Source organism: Oreochromis niloticus, linkage group LG17, assembly GCF_001858045.2.
Source record: "Oreochromis niloticus isolate F11D_XX linkage group LG17, O_niloticus_UMD_NMBU, whole genome shotgun sequence".
In the NCBI taxonomy this organism is placed as follows: domain Eukaryota; kingdom Metazoa; phylum Chordata; class Actinopteri; order Cichliformes; family Cichlidae; genus Oreochromis; species Oreochromis niloticus.
The window spans coordinates 288,400-315,059 of NC_031981.2; the positions used below are offsets into that span (position 1 = coordinate 288,400).

At 42.7% G+C, this 26,660-nt stretch overlaps 1 protein-coding gene across 15 annotated transcripts in view; it reads right to left on the reverse strand.

Annotated features, from left to right (window-relative positions):
• LOC100703570 (pleckstrin homology domain-containing family A member 5) overlaps positions 1 to 26,660 on the reverse strand; it is a 173,539-nt gene that overhangs the window by 28,013 nt on the left and 118,866 nt on the right. For 12 of the 15 annotated variants that reach the window (XR_003214527.1, XM_019346466.2, XM_019346460.2 and 9 more), the window contains 5 exons: positions 17,234 to 18,352; positions 14,337 to 14,623; positions 12,767 to 13,005; positions 10,239 to 10,322; positions 9,280 to 9,399 (listed from right to left, as the gene is read on the reverse strand). Coding sequence is in view for 14 of the 15 variants with exons in the window: in XM_019346466.2 (XP_019202011.1) it covers positions 9,280 to 9,399; positions 10,239 to 10,322; positions 12,767 to 13,005; positions 14,337 to 14,623; positions 17,234 to 18,352 (1,849 nt within the window). In the remaining variant the exon portion in view is untranslated. The remainder of the gene's footprint in view (positions 1 to 9,279; positions 9,400 to 10,238; positions 10,323 to 12,766; positions 13,006 to 14,336; positions 14,624 to 17,233; positions 18,353 to 26,660) is intronic. The other 3 variants (XM_025899618.1, XM_025899617.1, XM_019346465.2) reach the window with 1 other exon arrangement.

Below are 26,660 nucleotides of genomic sequence, written 5' to 3' on the forward strand. Positions count from 1 at the left end.
TTACAATAATTGATTACACATCAGTGGGGAGGAGACTTTATCACAGTAGATGTCTTTCTGAAAGCGCTGTAACTAAGTTTAAGAATATAATCCACCCACTGTTATCATCTTCAATGCCCTGTACCAACATACAGGGAGTGCAGAATTATTAGGCAAATGAGTATTTTGTCCACATCATCCTCTTCATGCATGTTGTCTTACTCCAAGCTGTATAGGCTCGAAAGCCTACTACCAATTAAGCATATCAGGTGATGTGCATCTCTGAAATGAGAAGGGGTGTGGTCTAATGACATCAACACCCTATATCAGGTGTGCATAATTATTAGGCAACTTCCTTTCCTTTGGCAAAATGGGTCAAAAGAAGGACTTGACAGGCTCAGAAAAGTCAAAAATAGTGAGATATCTTGCAGAGGGATGCAGCAGTCTTAAAATTGCAAAGCTTCTGAAGCGTGATCATCGAACAATCAAGCGTTTCATTGAAAATAGTCAACAGGGTCGCAAGAAGCGTGTGGAAAAACCAAGGCGCAAAATAACTGCCCATGAACTGAGAAAAGTCAAGCGTGCAGCTGCCAAGATGCCACTTGCCACCAGTTTGGCCATATTTCAGAGCTGCAACATCACTGGAGTGCCCAAAAGCAGTATTTGAAGTATGTGAACAACAAATACAACGAAGGCTTCTACAGACAAAAACATGGCTGTGCCATGGGCTCCCCTGTGTCACCTATTGTAGCCACCTTTACATGGAGGAAGTGGAAAGAAAGGCTCTTGGCTCTTTTAAAGGGAGAGTACCCAGCCACTGGTACAGATATGTAGACGACACCTGGGTCAAAATCAAGACACAAGAAGTGGAATCCTTCACTGCACACATTAATGCTGTGGATAAAAACATCAAGTTCACCAGGGAAGACACAAAGGATAACTGTTTGCCTTTCCTGGACTGCGCGGTGCACATTGAAGAGAATGGCAACCTCAACATTGAAGTTTACCGGAAGCCCACACACACGGACCAGTACCTCCTCTTTGACTCCCATCACCCTCTGGAACACAAACTTGGAGTAATTAGGACCCTACACCACCGGGCAGAACATGTTCCCTCCAAGCCTGAGGGGAAAAAGAAGGAACACACACACGTAAAGGAAGCACTGAAAACATGCGGTTATCCTAACTGGGCGTTCATAAAGTCAGCAAAGAGGCACAGAAAAGAAGATCAGACACCAGCGAGGGAGGATAAGAAAGACAGACGCAACAACATTGTCATCCCCTATGTAGCCGGTGTATCAGAGAAACTCAGGAGAGTTTTCTCCAAGCACGACATCCCAGTGTACTTCAGACCCAGCAACACACTCAGACACAAACTGGTTCACCCGAAAGACAAAACTCCAAAACACAGACTGAACAACGTGGTGTATGCTGTACAGTGCAGCGAGGAATGCCCAGACCTCTACATTGGAGAGACCAAACAGCCACTTCACAAGCGCATGGCACAACATAGAAGAGCCACCTCCACAGGACAAGACTCAGCAGTCCATCTGCATCTTAAGGATAAAGGTCACTCTTTCGAGGATGCCAATGTTCACATATTGGACAGAGAGGACAGATGGTTTGAAAGAGGAGTGAAAGAGGCCATCTATGTCCACTGTGAGCGACCATCTCTGAACAGAGGCGGTGGTTTACGACACCAACTGTCTGCCATCTATAATCCAGTTTTGAGTTCCCTCCCCAGACGCCTTAACGCCCACTCACATCCTGGGCCATCTGACCTCAGGAATTCACATGACAAGGTGGGGCCAGGTTTCACAATGGGCTCACCCGAAACCCTGGCTGATTAGGTCCCACACCCGCTTTCACACCTTGGCGCATGTGATTAGAGGATCACCAGGGAGTCCTTCGTCCCTCCTTGGGGGGAAACTCCCACTGGGTTTAAATCTGGGACTCTCGGCCATTTGACCTTAGAACTGAAGAAGCTTCTCGGATGAGAGGTGAAACGTCTTCAAGCAACTTAAAGAAGTCCAGACGCTTTTCTTTGCAAACTCCTTCAGTACACCTCTCTGAACAGTGTCTGGGAGGCTGTGGTTGCTGCTGCACGCAATGTTGATGGTGAACAGATCAAAACACTGACAGAATCCATGGATGGCAGGCTTTTGAGTGTCCTTGCAAAGAAAGGTGGCTATATTGGTCGCTGATTTGTTTTTGTTTTGTTTTTGAATGTCAGAAATGTATATTTGTGAATGTGGAGATGTTATATTGGTTTCACTGGTAAAAATAAATAATTGAAATGGGTATATATTTGTTTTTTGTTAAGTTGCCTAATAATTATGCACAGTAATAGTCACCTGCACACACAGATATCCCCCTAAAATAGCTAAAACTAAAAACTACTTCCAAAAACATTCAGCTTTGATATTAATGAGTTTTTTAGGTTCATTGAGAACATGGTTGTTGTTCAATAATAAAATTATTCCTCAAAAATACAACTTGCCTAATAATTCTGCACTCCCTGTAGAGCAGAGCAGCTATCTGAACGCTACTCCAACAGAGGTCGATTATCTTGTTAATAATTTTACCTCCTCACTACGTACGACTCTGGATACTGTAGCTCCTGTGAAAACTAAGGTCTCAAATCAGAAGTACCTGACTCCGTGGTATAATTCTCAAACATGTAGCCTAAAGCAGATAACGCGTAAGCTGGAGAGGAAATGGCGTGTCACAAATTTAGAGGATCATCATTTAGCCTGGAGAAATAGTTTGCTGCTTTATAAGAAAGCCCTCCGCAAAGCCAGAACATCTTACTATTCATCACTGATTGAAGAAAATAAGAACAACCCCAGGTTTCTCTTCAGCACTGTAGCCAGGCTGACAAACAGTCAGAGCTCTACTGAGCCAACCATCCCTTTAACGTTAACTAGTAATGACTTCATGAACTTCTTCACAAATAAAATTTTTATCATTAGAGAAAAAATTACCAATAATCATCCCACAGATGTAATATTATCTACAGCTGCTTTTAGTACCATCGATGTTAAGTTAGACTCTTTTTCTCCAATTGATCTTTCTGAGTTAACTTCAATAATTACTTCCTCCAAACCATCAACGTGTCTTTTAGACCCCATTCCTACAAAACTGCTCAAAGAAGTCCTGCCATTAATTAATTCTTCAATCTTAAATATGATCAACCCATCTCTAATAATCAGCTATGTACCACAGGCCTTCAAGCTGGCTGTAGTTAAACCTTTACTTAAAAAGCATCTCTAGACCCAGCTGTCTTAGCTAATTATAGGCCAATCTCCAACCTTCCTTTCATATCAAACATCCTTGAAAGAGTAGTTGTCAAACAGCTAACAGATCATCTGCAGAGGAATGGCTTATTTGAAGAGTTTCAGTCAGGTTTCAGAGCTCATCACAGCACAGAAACAGCTTTAGTGAAGGTTACAAATGATCTTCTTATGGCCTCTGACAGTGGACTCATCTCTGTGCTTGTCCTGCTAGACCTCAGTGCTGCGTTCGATACTGTTGACCATAATATCCTATTAGAGCGATTAGAACATGCTGTAGGTATTACAGGTACTGTGCTGCAGTGGTTTGTATCATATCTATCTAATAGACTCCAATTTGTACATGTAAATGGAGAGTCCTCTTCACACACTAAGGTCAATTATGGAGTTCCACAGGGTTCAGTGCTAGGACCAATTCTGTTTACATTATACATGCTTCCCTTAGGCAGCATCATTAGAAGACATAGCATACATTTACACTGCTATGCAGATGACACGCAGCTCTATCTATCCATGAAGCCAGGTAACACAGACCAATTAGTTAAACTGCAGGAATGTCTTAAAGACATAAAGACCTGGATGGCCGCTAACTTTCTGCTTCTTAATTCAGATCAAACTGAGGTTATTGTACTCGGCCCTGAAAATCTTAGAAATATGGTATCTAAGCAGATTCTTACTCTGGATGGCATTACCTTGGCCTCCAGTGATGCTGTGAGGAACCTTGGAGTCATTTTTGACCAGGACATGTCCTTCAACGCACATATTAAACAAATATGTAAGACTGCTTTCTTCCATTTGTGCAACATCTCTAAAATTAGAAATATCCTGTCTCAGAGTGATGCTGAAAAACTAGTTCATGCATTTATTACTTCCAGGCTGGACTACTGTAATTCTTTATTATCAGGATGTCCTAAAAACTCCCTGAAAAGCCTTCAGTTAATCCAAAATGCTGCAGCAAGAGTCCTGACAGGGACTAGAAAGAGAGAGCATATTTCTCCTGTATTGGCTTCCCTTCATTGGCTTCCTGTTAAATCCAGAATTGAATTCAAAATCCTGCTCCTCACATACAAGGTCTTAAATAATCAGGCCCCATCTTATCTTAATGACCTTGTAGTACCATATCACCCTATTAGAGCACTTCGCTCTCACACTGCAGGCCTACTTGTTGTTCCTAGAGTATTTAAAAGTAGAATGGGAGGCAGAGCCTTCAGTTTTCAGGCCCCTCTTCTGTGGAACCAGCTTCCAGTTTGGATTCAGGAGACAGACACTATCTCTACTTTCAAGATTAGGCTTCAAACTTTCCTTTTTGCCAAAGCATATAGTTAGGGCTGGACCAGGTGACCCTGAATCCTCCCTTAGTTATGCTGCAATAGACGTAGGCTGCCGGGGATTCCCATGATGCATTGAGTTTTTCCTTTCCAGTCACCTTTCTCACTCACTATGTGTTAACAGACCTCTCTGCATCGAATCATATCTGTTATTAATCTCTGTCTCTCTTCCACAGCATGTCTTTATCCTGTCTTCCTTCTCTCACCCCAACAGGGCGCAGCAGATGGCCCCGCCCCTCCCTGAGCCTGGTTCTGCAGGAGGTTTCTTCCTGTTAAAAGGGAGTTTTTCCTTCCCACTGTCGCCAAAGTGCTTGCTCATAGGGGGTCATATGATTGTTGGGTTTTTCTCTGTATTTATTATTGTGCGATCTACTGTACAATATAAAGCGCCTTGAGGCGACTTTTGTTGTGATTTGGCGCTATATAAATAAAATTGAATTGAATTGAATTGAATTGAATGTTCAGCCCACTCATTGGCCAGATGTGTCTGGGGCGGGAGCAACAAAACTAAACACAGGAAGAAGGTGCCGTGTTCTGGACTGTTGGAGAACACAAAGCATTTATGTACATTTGCCGTGATCTATAGTACTTTCCTGCACTGAGAATACAAAGCATATTTGGCTACGGGTCGTTTTTAGCTCAAACTTATAATTTGGTTCACTTGGTGTTTTGTTCAGATCACATTCGCACCATAAATGCACCACTCTGGAGTTCATTTGGGACCGTACCGAGAGCATGTCTTCCAAAGCGTCTTGGTGTGGTGGTTCTGGTCCACAACCCAGTGCCATTTCTGTGTTCACACTTGCACAAACCAATTGCAGCAGGGAAAACGAACCAGAGCTCGATTTAAACCGAATAAACACAAACTCGCTCAGCAAACTGTCCGCATAAGTCATTAAATTAACGCATATTATAATCTGACATCTATTTTTGTCATGTTCCTGGGTCCGCTCTCCAAATGTTTGTGGCTTTCTAGTGTTTGTTTCGATATTCCATGCTCATTCCTGATGTGTTTAATGTTTCATGTGTTCTTCCTTAAACTTCTGCTCTCGTAGACTGAGTTTAGCATTTCCAGTGTTTTTTTGGTTTAGTTTCTTAGTCTTAGCCAGTTCCTGCTTGTGTTGTGTTCATCTTTATGTCTCTGTGTCAGTTCTAGCTCCGTTTTCCCTTTCTGTCCGTGTTCTGTACTTCCCATCTTATTTTTGCTCGTCCTTCGGCTTGCGTGCCTTGTGGTTAGTTAAGTTCTGTCCGGCTGTCACTTCAGCACTCCAGTGTCCCACAGCCCTAGTGTGTGTTTTAGCGTCTGTGGATACCCACACTTGATGAATTAATGACTTGTCTTTAGTTTATCACAGTCTGCGTTGTGGGGCCTCACTCGCATCCTGTACAGTTTTATAGTTTGAAACGCTTGAGCTCACGCACCGCAGTAAGTTCAGGCCTACAAACTAAATTCACGGCCTGACGGTGGAATATCTGTCACGCCACACGCAGCGTGGAATAACTTTCTTGATCTTCAATACATAAAAGAAGACAGATAAAACATAACATACTGATGGGCTCAAAGCAGAACTCGTCATGCACGTATCGTGTGACCATCACAGCTAAATATTTACCGTTTTAAAAACTAAAACAAAGTATTCCTCTGTATTTGAATTAAGAAGGGATTATGTTACTGAATGTTTAAACGTGAATTCTTTATGTTAAGAATAACAAAGAAAATGTAATGAAATTATTTACTGATTTTAAAGTTTAGACTTTGTGTTAAACCATGTAAGTCAGATAGATGAGGTGGACATCGGATGATTACGTCGACAACTTTATTAGACGACCAAAATGTGAAGATGTGACGTCCGTTGAAGGAAGGTGGAGGACGGGTGAGCAGGTATAATGTGGGGTGTAAAAGAGATTCGAGGGTCTTCCTTTAGTCTTCTGTGCGATGAGCAGTTCAGAACATTGGATCTAAAGAGTCACTGTTTAATCTTCCCACAGAGACGCTAGAGGGGGAACCAAAGTCCAACCTGTGAACCTGTGAATCGACTTTGGGATTTTGTCTTTTCATCTGCTCATTTTTGCCGTGTTAGATGGTCGAAATGATCCCATCACACTTCGACTGAATGCTGCTTTCCTGTTGGGTGATTATCATGGGGATAAGTGTATCTTTGGGCCTAGTTGTGCTCATCCTTCCTTCAAGCTCTCCTCACCAAAGATAAGAACAAAGTCAGCATTAGCTCAGAGTAGGTTAGTTAGATAAGTATTCAAGTGATTTGATGATTGTTTTGTGATTTTTACTATTTGATTTTGTTTGTTTGCTTCGTCTCCTGCTGAACGCATCATTCAATCAGAGCTCCCTGACCTGCTGTCCATCTACACCAAGCGGTGCAAGTCCAAAGCTAGGAAGATTATGATGGACCTCTCCCATCCCAACAATGGACTTTTCTCACTGTTGAGGTCTGGGAAGCGCTTCCGCTCCCTTAAGGCCAAAACAGAGAGAATGAGGAGGAGCTTCTTCCCCAGGCTATCCGGGCCCTGAACCAGGTGTAGGACTGGACTCTCACACACATCACATTAACACACGCACCACCACACATTTCCTATAATTTATAATCTTTATAATCTCTTTCTGCTATTTGCACATTTTTTACTGTAAATTTCTAAGTTAATTTGTAAATTTGTAGTAACCTGTAAATTGTAAATACTGTAAAACTTTTTTCTGTCATTTAATGGTCGGGCATTGTACAGCTACAAGCATTTCACCCCTATGTCATACTGTGTATGGTTGTGTGTGTGTGACAAATAAAATTTGAATTTGAACTTCTTTGATAAAATTTCCTGCAATTAAAGTCTAAATTGTGGAAATTGACCTTTTAAGCTTTTGTGAAATAGTAACGGTAATAGTCTGAGCATTATTCTTTATTCCTGTAAATAGCTCGTACAGGCTGCCCTGGCATTCAAAAATAACCTTTCCTTGGAGCCTGCTGTCAAGGCTACTAAAATAATCCCAGAAATTACAAGTGCCACGATCCACGGGGGAGCTACAGGTGGGACTGATAGGGTTTGGCTATTCGAGTTTTCTTTTCTTTTCTTTTCTTTTCTGGAGGGAAGACACCTGGATGATTTGGAGGTAGTTAGGACTGGGCGAGTCCCCAACCCACATCAGCTCCAGAACCCTGCCTTATGTACCAGGTAAGACTCATAGGCTCAGGGATTAGAATTCTTTATCCGAGAGCCATAATCAACTTCCCGCATAGTGGTTTGTTTTTTTTTAACGGATCGACACATGTTGATCTGATTTAAGACAACAAATATCACATTGCTCGATGCATCAGGTCTATTGCATCCATGCATTCTGCTTCTGCCCCACAGACAGGAGTAGTACCCTCTTTGCAAAGTGTTAAATAAAGCCTGTAAATCGATGCACCAACCTTCACCATCCAAAATACAAACCCGTCCACCATTAATGCCACAACAATACTCTACAGTGACACTGTTTCTTTGTGTTTAAATAAAAAGTAGTAAGCATAGAGTTCTCTTTAATGTACTGAGATAGTAGTTTAGTTTGGGTAAAAGATTTGTTGAGGAAATCATTCACTGGTTGCACAAAGCTTAAACTACTAATTGCCACTCAGTGAACTGGATTACAGACAAAATGTGGGTTTTATGTTCAGTGGATCAAAGAAGTCAGCAGACATTCATCGCTCATAACTTGTTTTAACTTTGCAACCTTTACCTTTTCAACTAATCATATAGATCCCAGGAAACGGGGGAAATGTGGTTAATATTTTAAAATAAACACTAATACTGTGAAAGGAGCTCTCTCTCTCTTTTTATATATATATATATATATATATATATATATATATATATATATATATATATATATATATATATATATATATATATATATATATATATATATATATTATATATATATATATATATATATATATATATATATATATATATATATATATATATATCTCCAAACTGCTGCTCCTCTATTAGCCACTTTTGAGTAGTTACAAAAGTTAGTCAATTCCCGAAGATTTCCATGTTAAAATTCCGACAGTTTTCCTAGAAAAATAGTTTGATTCCCTGTGGACAGTTTTCCCTTTCATAAGAACTGTGCGGTGGGTAAATTCTTTTCCACCTCATCCTTTTGGATGCTGGTTGTGCTTAAAGTTAGGGAGGTGAGTCAATATAGCCAGCTGATTGCCGTCTAATTCCATGAACATGAAGACCAAGTTTGAGGGACCTCAAGAAACAATTTTGAATTATTTGACAGTCAGTATCTTATGAGTCTGCTAATTAGCACCAACTGGCATTTGTGTCTACGTGCAGCTCGCCAATCTTAGCGGAGAACTTGGAACTATCATCTTTTGTCAAAATATGGTCACTTTTTGCAACAAAGAAATCAACGTAGCCGTGGTTACAGGATAACACCGAGCCATCAAGATGCCAAATCCAAATGATGGAGGTGACATCTTTTAAATACAGTCTATGATTTAAACCAAAACACGAGGTTTTTCCAAACCGAGCAGACACGACGTCTAAACCAGACACAAGTAAATGAATAGCGGTCCTCCTGCAGATACACACAAATGCACACAGTATGTGTTTTGACTGCTTGGCTGGGAAAGCACAAATACGTGCATGCACAAACACATACACTCAGAGCTGACCTTTGCGTTGTGCCCTTCCATACCAACGGCCATTAGCTGAGCTACTGTGTGTTCCCGCAGGCTGTTGAGCTCCGCCTGCTGCCGGCGAAGCTTGATGAGCAGCAGTGTCAGCTCCTCCGGCTGCACAGAGCAACACACAGAGGAGAACCACTGCAATGGATTTCTGGCAGAATACTCATTTGCTAGAACAAATTAAAGGCAACATAATTCCAGCATTACAAGATAATGCATTTATCAACACGAGATGAGTCCTTATTGTGAAAGTAGAATGACACTGTATGAAATGCTACAATATTTCTGTTGATTAAATAGGAATGTGAGCTCAGAGCTTCACACTGTCGCCACACATGGTGCCTAAGATACAACTTTAGAGCAAAGACACACACACACACACACACACACACACACACACACACACACACACACACACACTCTGCTGGACATTAAAAAATGAAGATATAGTCAGTTGTGTTTGTGCATAAATGTCATATGATCCCCCTGAGGATTTTACTGGAGCAGTTACAGTGCATAGCAGGCATTATTGTTCTGATATAACTGACAGCCAAAAACTTTTAATGTGCTTGAAATGAGACAATCAAACTACAAATAACACACCCTGTAGTGAAATTAAACACATGTGAACTCTAGTTCCTGAAAATGTGGCTGGCTCTCGTTGACCTAATGACTTTACCAGAGGCTTACTCGCCAGTGAGCTCTTCATTTGATTGCTATTCATGGTGTGATGTACAAAGACTCCAACACGATGTAGACTGGCACCCATTAAAATAAAACAACACACCACTGTGCCAAAACTGAACTGCACACAGCTGTGTAGAAACCACTGCAAAATGTTTTCTCATCATCATTTTATAGATGATCAAACCAAAACACAGATCTCACTCTTCTTTAATATTGGAAGCACATGCAGAGCACACGATGAATGTCATGGTGTTGCTTACCGTCTTGCCTTGCAGAGACTGTGGAGTGATAGTCTGAGATGGGATGCCAACTGCAATGGATCGTCGATCAGGTGTGTATCCGTACTAGATGAGGACAGAATTCATCACATTCACTTAAGGCAGTGTTCCTAATCTCTGTCACATATAGCTACTGCAGGAAAATGAAAACTGAGATATTTGCTCAGCTGTATGAAGACTCTGTAAACTGTACATGTTGACAAACGTCAGACGTGAGCTATTCAGTTTTTCCAAAGGTTTTGGTCGCTCTTCTTTTTCCTAAACTTTTCTCTTGTATATTTCTGAAATCCAAACATCTTTATAGTCCTCCATAGAAGTGGATCAGGCATCTGACAAGGATGACTCCTGGATGACTCCTGACTCCTAGGTGAGGTTTTCCAGGCGTATCCCACTGGGAGGAAGCTCTGGGGCACACCCATGACATGCTACAAAGATTACAGTGGCTTGCAAAAGTATTCGGCCCCCTTGAACTTTTCCACATTTTGTCACATTACAGCCACAAACATGAATCAATTTTACTGGAATTCCAGGTGAAAGACCAATACAAAGTGGTGTACACGTGAGAAGTGGAACGAAAATCATACATGATTCCAAACATTTTTTACAAATAAATAACTGCAAAGTGGGGTGTGCGTAATTATTCAGCCCCCTGAGTCAATACTTTGTAGAACCACCTTTTGCTGCAGTTACAGCTGCCAGTCTTTTAGGGTATGTCTCTACCAGCTTTGCACATCTACAGACTGAAATCTTTGCCCATTCTTCTTTGCAAAACAGCTCCAGCTCAGTCAGATTAGATGGACAGCGTTTGTGAACAGCAGTTTTCAGATCTTGCCACAGATTCTGGATTGGATTTAGATCTGGACTTTGACTGGGCCATTCTAACACATGGATATGTTTTGTTTTAAACCGTTCCATTGTTGCCCTGGCTTTATGTTTAGGGTCGTTGTCCTGCTGGAAGGTGAACCTCCGCCCCAGTCTCAAGTCTTTTGCAGACTCCAAGAGGTTTTCTTCCAAGATTGCCCTGTATTTGGCTCCATCCATCTTCCCATCAACTCTGACCAGCTTCCCTGTCCCTGCTGAAGAGAAGCACCCCCAGAGCATGATGCTGCCACCACCATATGTGACAGTGGGGATGGTGTGTTCAGAGTGATGTGCAGTGTTAGTTTTCCGCCACACATAGCGTTTTGCATTTTGGCTAAAAAGTTCCATTTTGGTCTCATCTGACCAGAGCACCTTCTTCCACATGTTTGCTGTGTCCCCCACATGGCTTGTGGCAAACTGCAAACGGGACTTCTTATGGTTTCCTGTTAACAATGGCTTTCTTCTTGCCACTCTTCCATAAAGGCCAACTTTGTGCAGTGCGCAACTAATAGTTGTCCTATGGACAGATTCCCCCACCTGAGCTGTAGATCTCTGCAGCTCGTCCAGAGTCACCATGGGCCTCTTGGCTGCATTTCTGATCAGCGCTCCCCTTGTTCGGCCTGTGAGTTTAGGTGGACGGCCTTGTCTTGGTAGGTTTACAGTTGTGCCATACTCCTTCCATTTCTGAATGATGGCTTGAACAGTGCTCCGTGGGATGTTCAAGGCTTGGGAAATCTTTTTGTAGCCTAAGCCTGCTTTAAATTTCTCAATAACTTTATCCCTGACCTGTCTGCTGTGTTCTTTGGACTTCATGGTGTTGTTGCTCCCAATATTCTCTTAGACAACCTCTGAGGCCGTCACAGAGCAGCTGTATTTGTACTGACATTAGATTACACACAGGTGCACTCTATTTAGTCATTAGCACTCATCAGGCAATGTCTATGGGCAACTGACTGCACTCAGACCAAAGGGGGCTGAATAATTACGCACACCCCACTTTGCAGTTATTTATTTGTAAAAAATGTTTGGAATCATGTATGATTTTCGTTCCACTTCTCACGTGTACACCACTTTGTATTGGTCTTTCACCTGGAATTCCAGTAAAATTGATTCATGTTTGTGGCTGTAATGTGACAAAATGTGGAAAAGTTCAAGGGGGCCGAATACTTTTGCAAGCCACTGTACATCTCTTGGCTGGCTTGGGAATGCCTTTTTATTTCCACAGAAGAGCTGGAGGAGGCTTCCCACCCTCTTTATCAAGCACATTTCATGACACGTACATTTTCTCCCGCTTTCCTTTTTCTTTCTGATTTTTTTCCTCCTGCCTTTTAGCTTTCACAGCCCTGCTTATATATCCCTCTTTATCCAAGTCATACCTGTCATATCATTTGTTAATGCTCCTGTAGTGCTGCTTATACCTACTATCTCCTCAGGAACACCCTAAAGCCAGTCCATGTTAATGCCAAGTATGGACCGAGCAAAACAGCTTCACTGTTCATATACTTATTACTGTTTAAACCAAGTAGCCTCTGCTACAGTTTAGCAGCCACACCCTAGAGCATCGGATTTTGGTTCTATCTTTGTTTTGTATTGAACATCCTGCATGAAAGCTTAATATTTAAATGGAATTCCTGTGCCATGACCTTTACCTTCGCAAGGTGTGTCCTGTGCCGGCGGTCAAGAGTCACATCCCCCCTCAATATGGGCGAAGAAACCTCAGAGTGGGAGCTACTATGATTTTGAGCAACCTGCTGACGAGAAGGGGAGAATGTGCTGTACAGAGCCAGAGAGCCATGAGATGGGGAAGTGGGAATGGAGTGTGCCACGGCATGTTGGGAGATGTTGCCCATGGTCTTAATGCTGGGCAGTGTGCCATAATGACCCACACCTGGAAGCACAAACAACAACACAGGAGAACGTGTCACTATTGGCTTACCAGAACATTTACCTGCAGTGCTTATACAACTGGAGCCATCTAATGCTGGGCTTACACTGTGCGATCTTTGGCCCATTTTGAGCCGATTTTTCAGTCGTGCGACCGTTTTGTTGATCAGCCCGAGTTTGGCCTTCATCGTGCGTCGTTCATCGTGTAGTATACGTGGGGTAACGAGAAGCGATTAACACCTCACGACCAGCTCCTGATCATCAATCGCTTGGTCGGCAGGATTTCAAACCCTGCCGACCGTCGTGAGGGCGTCACCGCAGCCGCTCACACTGCGCACGCGCAAACACATAAATGTCGGTGAAAAAGACGGAGCAGCACAGCAGTGCAGCGTGTGATCTGGACACAAGCGATGGAGGTACTTGTAGAACTTTGGAAAGCTCATCTGAGTCTTTTCGATGTGGCCTCACAAAATTATCACGACCACAACAACCGTGAAAATAGTTGGATCTACACTGCTGCTCAATCACAGCTGCCTGATCAATGTTTTTCATTAGCAATTTAGCAAAGTTCATGGTGGTGGTGTGAGTCTGTGTGAGTGAAAGACAGAGAGGGAGAGCGAGCGACAGATTTTCCGTTATAACCTTCATTTTATGGATGCACAGTGTGAGCACTCAGGTCGCATCAGAGCATCGGGCCGTATAGTGTGAGACCCTGCATCGTGACCTATGAACTTCTAACCCCTGCGAGTCAATCGTGCAGTTTGAGCTGAAGCTGAATAACACGACTGGAAAAATCGCACAGTGTCTGCCCAGCTTAAGCAGGGGAGCAGATGGGTCTACCCACACAACTGATTCCTGCAGCTTATCCAGGGCAGACAGGATGCAGGGAGTCTATAGAGCTCCTCTTGGAAAAGCAAATGTGTTTGGCACAACAAATCATTCAGGCCATGATTAAAACTGCCTGACAGGACATAAGGCATCACATCATCCAAGAGGTTTCTCTTTAATGTTTTCTATAGCCACTCATATTTCTTAGCTCAAAAAACAGTAATCTGATTAAATGACATACATTTTGTTTAAAAAAGTGAAATATTGTTTTAGACAACATGGAATTATCAATAAGGCCGTCTCACAACCCCACAGTCACATCCTCTCTGATAGATGGTTACTGTCATGGTCTGCTGCAGCCCATCTGTGTCATGTGTTTTTTCTAACAAGTCTTATGGGAACAACAAGGAAAAGGATTAAGAAAAAGAAACATACTAATATAGAAAAGGCATAGGTACCATTTATACAACTTCAGAAAAGAAATCCATGGTATTTGTAAATGTGTACCTGGTGGCTGAGCCAGACTTTGCCTGGAGAAGGCCTGCCTCTGCTGCCACTCATAGAGCTGCCACATTGTGTCATCCCTCATTGATTTTCTCTTCTCTGTTGTGCTAACAGCAGACGTGGAGGCTGGATGGAGGGCCCGGTCATATACCGAGCCTGCCACACTGCAAATGCTTTCAGGCCTCATCATGCTGTTGCGGGGCAGCGTGCGGTACCCCTGAGGGTAGCGGGGTACAATCTGAGTACGGTGGCTGGGCATGTTTCTTGGTAAAGTCTGGTACGATGTAACACTGGAAGATAAGAACAAATGCGTATAGCTCTTTTAGTTTGTCCCTACTGCAGGGGAGGTTCTGTATGTGGATTCAGTGTTCAGTGTTTGGAGAGATGGCATTTGTTGCAAAAAAAGTGAGAGATTCTGATATGTCTGAAATGTCAGCTTTGTGACACCTGTTACTAAAATGCTGGATGTACAGCAACTGCTTATTTCAAAACCCAAAAGGTTGATTCTGTTCATCTGGACGTTTTCAGTGGGAGAAATGTTTCATCATCATCAGGTGACTTCTTCAGTCTCAGCTGACTGCAGGTTTCAACCTTATAAACAGGACATTTCCTTAATGACTCAAACTAGCACCACTGATGAACAACGGGCTGGGAGGTCAGTTTATGATCATTAATATGCAAACTGTCATGACCATTGATCAACAACCACTGATCAATAACCATGAGTACCATTCACAGAGAGTTGGGGAATGGCTGCAATCACAGCATTGTAGGATGGTGACAGATGTACCCTTAGGCCCCCTCCTCCATTCAGAGATGGTCTTTCCCTTTGCACGTAAATGGCCTCCTCCTAATTCGAATATGCAAACAACTGTATGGTCCTTAAAAATAACTAAGGGAAACACTGAAGAAGGTCAGGATGGAAGAATATGTAAGCACAATATGTGAGCACACAGAAGGTTATCTAAACATGGGTTACTGTTCAGTCCTTGTCTTAACTCGATAAATCCATTTAGGAAAACCGAGCCTCCGAACTGAACACATGCACAACAGATCAAGTTACCCTTGATCCTGAATCCGTCCCAGCGCTATGACATGGTAGAAAGGAACAAAGCTCTTCTGTACAACAAAACATTAAATAGTTAAACTAAACATAATGTCACCATTACAAGTCCAGCAGTTGGCGATCAATTGCTTTTGTATTCATGCTCTATCCTGTTATTGTATTTTCTCCTTTTTTAACTCCTGCCTGTCAGCTTAGACATAACTGTAATAATATAAATAACACTGACAGAAATGAATAGACAAACAGATAAAAATAACACATGAACAACAGGAGCCTGTAGAGAATTTGTAGAGCTCATCTTGGAAAATTACTGAAGCTTACTAAAGCTGCCAGACAAGACAGGCGAAACAAACTAACAAACAAACAAACAAGCAAACAAACAAACAAACAAACACTTAGAATTTGGGAACCATCTGTGTCTCTCTCCATTGCCTAGTTTGGGAGTCACTGCACCTAGTGCTCTGATTACCACTGGAACCACTGTTACCTTCACCCTCCACATCTTCTCGAGCTCTTCTCTGAGCCCTTGGTATTTCTCCAGCTTCTCATGTTCCTTCTTCCTGATGTTGCTGTCATTGGGAACCGCTACATCGATCACTACGGCCGTCTTCTTCTGTTTGTCTACCACCACTATGTCCGGTTGGTTAGCCACCAACATTTTGTCTGTCTGTATCTGGAAGTCCCACAGGATCTTAGCTCCGTCATTCTCCATCACCCTTGGGGGCGTCTCCCATTTTGACCTCGGGACTTCCAGGTTATACTCAGCACAGATGTTTCTGTACACTATGCCGGCCACCTGGTTATGGCGTTACATGTATGCCCTGCTGTTATGTGCTGGATTGTGTCAGGGGCATCTTTACACAGCCTGCACCTGGGGTCTTGCCTGGTGTGATAGACCCCTGAAACCCTCCATGTATGGTCAGGAGCTTCCTGGTCTTGATGTCAGTGGCTTCTATCTCCTCCTTTGGCCAACTTATTATCCCAGCAGGGTACCTGGATCTTGTTCTTACCGTTCAGCTGACTCCTCAGGACCTGCCTGAGCCTCTGCAGGTACTTGGTGGTTGCAGGTTTCCTAGCGACCTCTTGATGGTTCCCATTTGCCTGTTGGATCCCCAGGTACTTGTAGATGTCCTCTATGTCTGCAATGTTGCCTTCTAGTAGTTCGATCCCCTCAGTTCTGACTACCTTCCCTCTCTTTGTTACCATCTGACTACACTTCTCCAGTCCGAACGACATTCCGATGTCATTGCTGTATATCCTGGTGGTGTGGATCAGTGAATCGATGTCTGGTTCACTCTTGGCATACAGCTTGATGTCATCCATGTACAGGAGGTGGTTGACGACTGTTTCGTTCTGTAATCGGCATCCGTAGCCAGTCTTGTCAGTGATCTCACTGGTGGGGGTTCAGGCCTATGCAGAACAGCAGTGGGGACAGAGCATCTCCTTGGTAGATCCCGCACTTGATGGTGGAAAAAAGTCACTGGCCATTTACCACATGACAAACATTAAGAGCTTTGATCTTTACGATCTAGAAACAACACTGCCAGTTCAACACAATCATTTAGTCCTTTGGAGCCCACAAAATGGAAAAAAAGATAGATAAAAAAAATAGAAATGTATATTCAGCAGTGAAGTGTGTTATACCTGGAATGTAAAAAGATTATCTTCTAAAATAAGTAGCTAGAAAGTGAGCTGCATCCATATCCCGTATGAAGCTAACCTCTATGTTGAGGTTTGGTTCAATGCCTATACTTATGTGATGGTGTATTTTGAATTTTTGCCTCCCTCTTTGTTAAAGTTTTAAATGTACTGAATGAAAAGTTGCTTTACTCACCTCTTTGAGTTATTGTCCAGTCCTCTCCTTTGCGGATGGACCCAGTGCTCCAGCTGCTGAATGGAGTTGGTCCTGGACAAACCCTTTTCTGGCTCCTGGACTGGAGCTGGAGACTTTACAGGAACCCTGGCCAGGTTGCCATCCACCTCTGTGGGGCTGCAGTCCCTTTGCTGCTCCCCTGTTCCACACCCTGAGCCACTGACCTGTGCAGGTTTCTGGGCGCTGATGTTGGCCTGGTTTTGACGAGACGCAGACACTGCAGCTGCGATGGCAGCAGCTTGGGCTGGTTGTAGCTTGATGCTGTTGATTTTAGTCAGAGCCCTGTCGGTGCTTGGATCTCTCTGAAAGCCGTATTTATCCCCATCACAAACCGTAGCATATTTCTCTGCGTCCCTCAGAGTCGCGTATTTATCCCCCTCTCGAAACGAGCTGTATCTCTTAATTTCTTTCATAGTGCTGTATTTGTCCATAACTTGTATAGTGCCATATTTATTATCCTTCTCCCTCATTGTGCTGAACCTTTCAGTTTCCTTTAATGACAGCTGTCTCTTGACCTCCTTTTGAGAGAGGCACTTTTTTCCATCTTTCTGGAGTGTGTGTCGATCGCCTACTTTCTGCAGGGCGTATTTTTCTCCGTCTTTCGCGAGCAGACACTTCTCCCCATCTTTGGAGGGTGCATATTTTTCCTCTGCCGGTGTCACCCCGTGCTTATCGTCCGTCTTACGAACGCCGCACTTCTCCAGATCTCTGTGAATGGTGTACACTTTTTCATCTTTCTGCAGCGAGTATTTCTCCCCATTCTTTCTCAGGAGGTACTTCTCTCCATCCTTGTGCAGGAGATACCTGTCTCCATCCTTCTGCAGCATGTAGCTCACGCCCTCTTTCTTCAGAGAGTACCTTTCTCCCTCCCTCTGTAAGGTGTAGTACTCTTGCTCCCTCTGGTCATTGTGTTTCACAACATCTTTTTGCCATTTGTCGTCGACCTGCGACAGTGAATGTTGACACGCTGGTTCTCGATTGCGTTCGTTGTTCTGGATCTCGGGCCGTGTGAGGACTCTGTGGTTCAGCAGGTTGTTCAGCTCTTGAGGTCTCCGCTGGTCCCCTTTCAACTTGTCCGCTCTGTGACAGAAAAAACAGAAAGTGGAATTCAACAAAATAAAGAAAGACACATTTACTGTAACAGGCCCTGTGTGAGTGAGACAGCTCCTCTTGCCTTCTGTCAGTCAACCTTTTGGAGTCCACGATTTCTCTGAAGTTTCATATTTTTGTCAAAAAAACTCTAATGATGTAAAAAATTTATTTAGAGCAGAGCCTTAATGAAGCATTGCAATGAACAAATACAGAATAATAGAGATTTGAGCATTGATGTGTCGTGTTTTTAAGGAGATGGCACTACATAATGGGGTTTTTTTTCATGATCACACAGAACATTTGAGCACTCAGATCAGAGATGAGACAGAGATGAACCCCCGCCCACTAATCTCTAAGATCTCTAAAGGCGAGCTGTGGTGTTATTTGGCACCAAGACATTGGCAGAAGCTTAAGTCCAGAAGTCCTGCTGCCTCAACAAACTTAGTCCTGAAGACTTGGAACTGCTGAAGATCACATCCCTCTCCAGTATCCTGTCATCAGTTTGTCATTTGTACCTTCTCAGACCACCATCAGTAGCTGATGGTGGTCTCAGACCACCATCAGTCGATCGAGAGAGGGTGTAAAGGTGAATGAATTGGCCGGGTTATTGCACGCTGTCAATTGGTATGTAGTCTGTAATTTGTCAATATCTGACAAGCACGCCAACCACAGGGACAACAGCAGCCAGAGGAGCAGGGAACATGCAGCTGACCGACCCGGAACTTATAAAGGGTTCATTCCCGCCACAATAAAGGGATTGGCGGAAGTGGGGTCAGACGTTACCGTGGTTACACTTAGATCTTCAGGTCCTGTATATTTATAGATGCTCATTTCTTCAACATCTAAAACTGTGACTGGAAAACCTGACCCTTCAATTACAAATGAATACTGCATGTACATGTAATACTGTTGATCCACAAAATCTGTGAGGGTTTCATTCGCCGAGCACTCATGAATAGTGAAAAAACACAAATTTTGGATGTGGTCAAAAACTGTCTATAAATGCCAGTTTTTATCGTTTAAACCCTAAATATGCATTTGGGTGGCATCTTGAGGCTTTAAGAAGAGCAAAACTAAAAAACACAAGAATACGCAACGAAATACTCGAGATAAACTTTTCCAATGTGGGAATGCTGGACTCCACCTGCCAAAGATGCAAGAAGGAGAGATGGAGAGAGATGAATGCTCTCAGATTGGCTACTTTGAAACAACCCGCCTTAGACTACAGGGGAGTTTCCCCCTTTTCCTCTACGGTTCCTTTGTGATCTCTCTACAGTCCTAAAAATGTATACAGTACTAATTTTAATATGGAAATTTAGCTGAATTTACGTTCGTGCTTATTTAGTGAATTTTAAATAAATTAAAACGCACAATTATATTTTAAATTGATAATTTATTTAATTTTTTAAGAATTTCTTTGTTCTTATTAATTTAGCATTCAAATGCATGAAAAATTATATATTGCCCCAAAAAAGTCATAAAAATGATGACAGATATTTGCAGTTTCTGCCAAATTGTGGGAATTTAATTATAAGGAAAAATCCACCAACTCTGAACTGCGACTGTGAGTGGGTATACTGTATTACATTACAATATTATTTATATTAACACAGAGTGGTTAGTCATATGTTGGATCATCATTATGCTAGGGATTAATGTAACTATATGTCATAATAACTACAACTAGTTCATGGGTTTGACATGGATTACACTAAGTATTGGGTAGTTTACCTAATCAGTAAGTACTTAAGGAAGATTACCAAAGTGTGATGGTTCCCAGCTTATCTATAACACACAGTCCCGAGTGTCACACCTGAGCAGCATACAGCGTTACTCTAAGACACTGAAGCTCAGGCTTAGTCAGACTGATTACTGCATCTTTGCTGCCATTTCAGTTGTTATCTAATGGATCTTCTACTATTGTTTCGAACAGGAAAAACATATCAAAGTCAATATGTGACGCTGAGTACCCAGCCACACGGGGTCACAGGCCAGTGCATTCCTAGTTCCGGTCCCAAGCCCAGGTAAATGAGGAGGGATATATTAGGAAGGGGATCCAACGGAAATTTTAGCCAAATCAAACATGCGGATCACAAAGAATGAGATTTCCATACCAGATTGTTTGGGGCCTGGGTTAACAACGACCACCTCCAGTGCTGTTGGCCAACAGGATGCCGGTGGAAACTGTGCTACTGTTGGCCGAAGACAAAGGAAGAGGAAAGGGGGAAGGTGTGTTAGGTGGCAACGAGACCGAAGGAGAGGCAGGAGTGAGGAGGTGAGATTAGGGACCATAGGGACTATGACTGGCAAAGGCAGAGAGTTGGCTGATTAGAAGGAAAGAAGGAAGGTAGATATATGTGTCTACAGGAGACCACGGGCATTTGAGGTGGGTTCAAGTTGTTCTACCATGGTGTAGACACCAAGACAAATAGAGTAAGGCTGATCTTGAAGGAGGGGTATCTGACTAGTATTGTGGAGGTAAAGAGCATTGGACAACATCACAAGTTGTGTTTGAAGCTGGAAATCGACTGGATGATTTATACCCCACAGCTGTCAGCTCGCAGAGAGAGGAATTCTGGAGTCAGTTGGATAAAGTGATAGTGTGTTTCCCCCGGGGAAGAGGGAAATGTAATTCGGTCCACAGATTTCAGTGGACATGCAGCTGAAGGGAACAGGTGATGTTAGGCAAGTATGCTGCTAAAGACAGAAATACAGAAGGACACATAAATAGTAGATTTTAGCATGGAAAAAAGAGGAAGAGAGGAAGGTGCACAGATGGACTATCATCATATGCACGAGGTGCAATTTGAAAGAGATAGGAGACTAGAGTTGGATGTCTCGAGACCGGTCTTGGTCTCGAGACCACTTTTACGTGGTCTTGGTCTCGTCTTGGTCTCGACGGACTTTTGTCTTGGTCTCGGTCTTGGTCTCGACGGACTTTTGTCTTGGTCTTGTCTTGGTCTCGACGGACTTTTGTCTTGGTCTCGGTCTTGGTCTTGCTGTTTCGGTCTTCCGTTCTCAAATCGACATAGTGTTCGGGAGATTTGGAGTCAACCATCAGCGGAGCGGGGGGTTGGCTTACTGGGCTTAAGCCAGGTCATTTTTTCAGAAGCATGGGGCACCGTCGTAAATTCCCCCTAATTTTGGTATGATCCGAGCTCAGGCACTAGGCGACTGAGCACAACACGCATGTGAGCGAGGGGGGAGAAACTGCTGCCTGCGAGTTTGCTGCAGACAGAGGACAGCTTAAGTTTGACCAGGTACCAAAGCAAATCATTCGTACTGAACTAATAATGTAAATATGACGGTGTATCACAAAAGATTGATATCAAACTGATCAGTTGGTTGCGTTACTTACTCTTCGAGTGAGTCAACAAATGGATAAATAAAAAGCCGAACAACAATGCTGATTTTTTAGAGAGTCTTAGCTTACATTTCATGTTTTCAGTTGTTTCCCTCCACGGCTAAACAAACTCTCTAAATCGGTTTCAATTGTGTACTGATGAACACAATGGACATAAGGAGCTTCTTTCAAAGAAAAAACTCAGGCAGATGTTATTTTATATATTATGCTTTGTATGTTGTTCAGTATATCTATGCAAAACAAGAGGAATTTCAATACACAGCAGTATATTCACAGATGAAACCAGATATTTACACTTTAGGTAGAAAACATAAAAACTATTTTTTACTGTTAAACATCAATTTAGAGTAAACTTTTGTTTTAGATAAATAAATGTTGAAATATCTTTTGAATTAGTTAAATGTCAGAATAAAAAGAGGGAGCTGTCTATTTTAATCACTTTCATCAAATTTAGGAGAACATATACACTAAGTTTATTGTTAATTAATAAGAAAACTCCAGACGATTCCATTCTGAGCTGAAGAAGCTTCTGATAGGTTAGTAGAGTCCATGTGAGTAAATTGGTGGCACACCTGTGGATGCATATAAGGCAAAACACAGAGCCTGTTTCTGTGACATGGGAAAAACAAGAGATGTCAACCAAAACACCAGGAAAAGAATTGTGGAGCTCCATAAGTGTGGCTCAATTTTGAATACAATTTGGTGCCATTTGCAATTAAGAAATACATATAGTTTTTCTCTTTACTCTTAAAGTTAACAAATATGTTTTTATATTTATCAATCTAAAAAAATAAACATTTAGTCTGATTTGATGTTACAATTAAAAAAGTGTTTTTATCTGAAGAGTTTGTAAATATCTGGTTTCAACTGTATATTTGATGATGTTGGTGTTTGGCTTGATTGTCAGCACAAAGAGGGAGAGAGAGGAGCAGAGCGGGAGAGAGAGGGAGAGAGAGGGAGAGAGAGGAACAGAGAGGGAGAGAGAGGGAGAGAGAGGAGAATGAGGACAGAACAGAGATGGAACAAGAGCAGGTGAGACACACATGTTAGTCAAATGGTTGTTTGCCAAAACTCATCAGAACATGTATCTAGTACCGGTTTCTTTTTAGATACCATTTGTTACTTTTCAAATTCTATATTTATTAAGTTATGCAGGCTTGTTTGCACAACAAGGCTAAATAATTATATAAACTTTTCAGAATCTAAATAGTGTACTTTGGTAGAATTAAAAAATAAGTGTAGTGCAGGTGTATGATGATTTTCAGTGCTACTATCATCTAGTTCTGATTCTGGTTCTGTCTTGGTTACTGTTGTAGTCCTGTTTTAATTCTGGATCAGTTCTGGGTCTGGATGAATTGGGGTTTAGTCCCTGTGTCTTGATACAGGCCCGACTTTGTTCTGCCTTGCTGCTTAATTAAAAAACTAGTTTAAGGTGTCCTGCATATGTGATATTTATTTTTTTTCCTATATGAAGTCATTCTTTTTTGAACAAAACTCAAAACAGAGCCTAATAATCTTTCAGTCATTTCTACCCTCACTTAATTTCCTTTCGCTGCTCAGCTCTCACACAGTGGCTCAGTTATGCTCCAATCCCTCCATATTGTGGCCAATCACATGCGAGGATATAGGATAATATCATTATGTGAAAAACAGAGAGGGTGAGAGACGCGACAGTCAAGTGGAGCGTGCGTCTGTCCTCTCAGTAAGTGAGTGAGACAGTAGACAGCGGTGAGGAGGGCTGTGCGAAAGCAAAAACACATAAATATGCCTGACACCTGTAAACGTAGCAGCATCTGGCTGCAGTTTAAAGACTTTTTTTGTCTCGGTCTTGGTTTTGGTCTTGGTCTCGTCTCGACTCGGTCTCGGTCTCGTCTCAACTTGGTCTTGGTCTTGGTCTTGTCTTGGTCTCGATACCCTCTGGTCTTGGTCTCGATACCCTCTGGTCTTGGTCTTGTCTTGGTCTCGGATTAGGCGGTCTTGACTACAAGTCTATAGGAGACTGCAAGCTAGGAGCAGGGGAGAACGTAAAATGGTAAATGGCCTGTATTTGTATAGTGCTTTACTTAGTCCCTAAGGACCCCAAAGCGCTTTACACTACATTCAGTCATCCACCCATTCACACACTGGTGATGGCATGCTACATTGTAGCCACAGCTGCCCTGGGGCGCACTGACAGAGGCGAGGCTGCCGGACGCTGGCGCCACCGGCCCTCTGACCACCACCAGTAGGCAATGGGTGAAGGGTCTTGCCCAAGGACACAACGACCGAGGCTGTCCGGGCCGGGGCTCGAACCGGCAGCCTTCCGATTACAAGACGAACTGCCAACTCTTGAGCCACGATTGCCACGAACGTAGCCAGGCAGCTTCGGATGGTAGTCCGTAAGATAATTTTAGATTAGATTAGATAGAACTTTATTAATCCCTCGGGTGGGTTCCTCCGGGAAATTTGGTTTCCAATAGCACAGCACCGACAGAAGTTACAGAATGTGAGCAGAAATATACCATATATACACATATATAAATACAGAGTATACAAAAGGGATAAATAGAATAAATAGGAATAAGGATACAAGGGAATTGCACATTTCAAGTATTGTGAGTCTTTTGGACTTCAAGAAGAGCAAGTGAGTGAAAGCAGTGGTGGAAGTAGAAGACTGTTGGACAGAGTTCAGGAAGACGTTGAGACAGGCACTGGGGGTTGAGGAAAAGTTTCCAGATGACTGGTAACATTGTAGTGCTAAGGAATAAGAATAAGAATAACTTTATTTATCCCGGGGGAAATTCTTTTGTCATGTACATGCTCAAAGTAGCAGGAGAGACAGAGGAACAGATGAATAAGATATACAATATATACAATAAGAATAATAGAAAACTACCAAGAAGTTGTTTGGTGTATCCTCTGGACAGAGGACAGAAGAAAAGGAGACTTGATGATTAGACGAGTAACTACAAGAAGGTACTCAAAAGAAGACGTTAGGAAAGAAAAGCTAGAATAGTCAGGGAGAAGAAGTACTGGGAGTCTAGGGATACAGCACAGAGAGAGGTGGCAAAGGAAAAAGCTTATATTGAGTTGTATGTGAGGCTGGACGCTAAGTAAAGGGAAAATGACTCATACTGACTGGACAGGGAAGAGGGCGAGCTGGACAGGATGTGCAGCACGTTCGGTTGATTAAGGCCAGACGTGCTAACACTTAAAGACAGTGTGTGAAGATGATTAATGTAGAAAATGAAAAAGAGACGAGGACGGAGGAAGGACAGTTATCAATGAGGATGATTAGTAAGGAGGAAGTGAGGGCAGCTATGAAGAGGATGAAGAGTGGAAAGGGGGTTGATCCAGATGACATACCTGAGGGCAGAGAAAAAGAGGGCAGTGGACTTTTTTAACAGACTATTTAACACAATTTTGGAAAGTGAGTGGGTGATGAAGAAATGGAGAAGAAGTGTGCTGGTACTGATTTTAAAGGACAGGGTCTATTTTGCAAAAGCTAGAGAGGGATAAAGCTGATGAACCATACTATGAAACTATGAGAAAGAGCTGCTGAAGCTCGGTGAAGAAGAGAGGTGATGATTAGCAAGCATCAGTACGGCTTCACTGCAGAAAGATGTTCACTTTAAGAGAAAAAGTAAAAAAGGCCAACAGTCTTTTTGGATCTAAAGAAAGCCTTTGATAAGGTGCCAAGAGAGCACAGTGGGACAGCAGTGCGGTGGTAGGAGTGACAGGTTCACAGTACGGGTGGGATTACATCAGGGGTCTGCTTCTATGTTTGAAGACTACATTCTGATCTGTGGTAAGAGTAAGAGCTGGTGGAGAGAGGTGGAGGTATGCACTGGACAGAAGAGGAATGAAAAGACAGTAAAATGAAGACAAATAGAATAGAATAGAATAGAATTCAACTTTATTGTCATTGCACATGTCACAGGTACAGGGCAACGAAATGCAGTTTGCATCCATCCAGAAGTGCTTTAGCTGTGATATAGATATATTACAATATATATTAGCAATAATATAGATGTGTAAGTATATTACAGAAATGGGTCTATTATGGTATGTTATAATGTACACGGTATGAAGTATGTTATGAATATTCTATAACTATAAGTATGTACAGGCTGTAGTGAGTACAAGCTATGTACAGGATATAAATATGAAAAACTATACAGAAATATGAGATATACAGTTATACAGAAATGTGAACTATGCAAGTTATAAACAGTTGTAGGATTAAAAATTATCGTATGTACAGAATGATTATTTACACAGAACTATACAGTAGTGCAGTTAAGATAAGTGAGATATGTGGATAATTTCTACAGAGGCTATATAAAGTGCTAGTGGTTGTGAGTGGTGGTTCAGTCCATGTTATTATTGTGTGTTTGAGGGTACAGTTGTCCATTGTGTGTGTGTGTGTGTGTGTGTGTGTGTGTGTGTAGGTGGTTGTGTGTATGTTCAGTCCATGAGTTTAACGTGGGTCAGATGTCAGGAGGCAGAGTTCAGGAGTCTGACAGCTGTGGGGAAGAAGCTGTTCCGGTACCTGGTGGTCTTAGTCCGGACGCTCCTGTAGCGCCTCCCAGAGGGCAGGAGGGTGAAGAGTCTATGTGATGGGTGACTGGGGTCTCTGATGATTTTCCCAGCCCTTTTCAGACACCGCTTCCTGTAGATGTCCTTTATGGCAGGAAGTGGTGCTCCGGCGATGCGCTGGGCAGTTTTCACGACCCTCTGCAACGCCTTCCGGTCCGAGGCGGAGCAGTTCCCGTACCAGACTGTTATACAGTTGGTCAGGATGCTCTCGATGATGCAGCGGTAGAAGTTCACCAGGATGTCTGAGGACAGGTGGTTCTTCCTCAGAGTCCTCAAGAAGAAGAGGCGCTGGTGAGCCTTCTTGGCCAGCTTGGAGCAGTTGGTCGTCTAGATGAGATCCTCGGAGATGTGGAC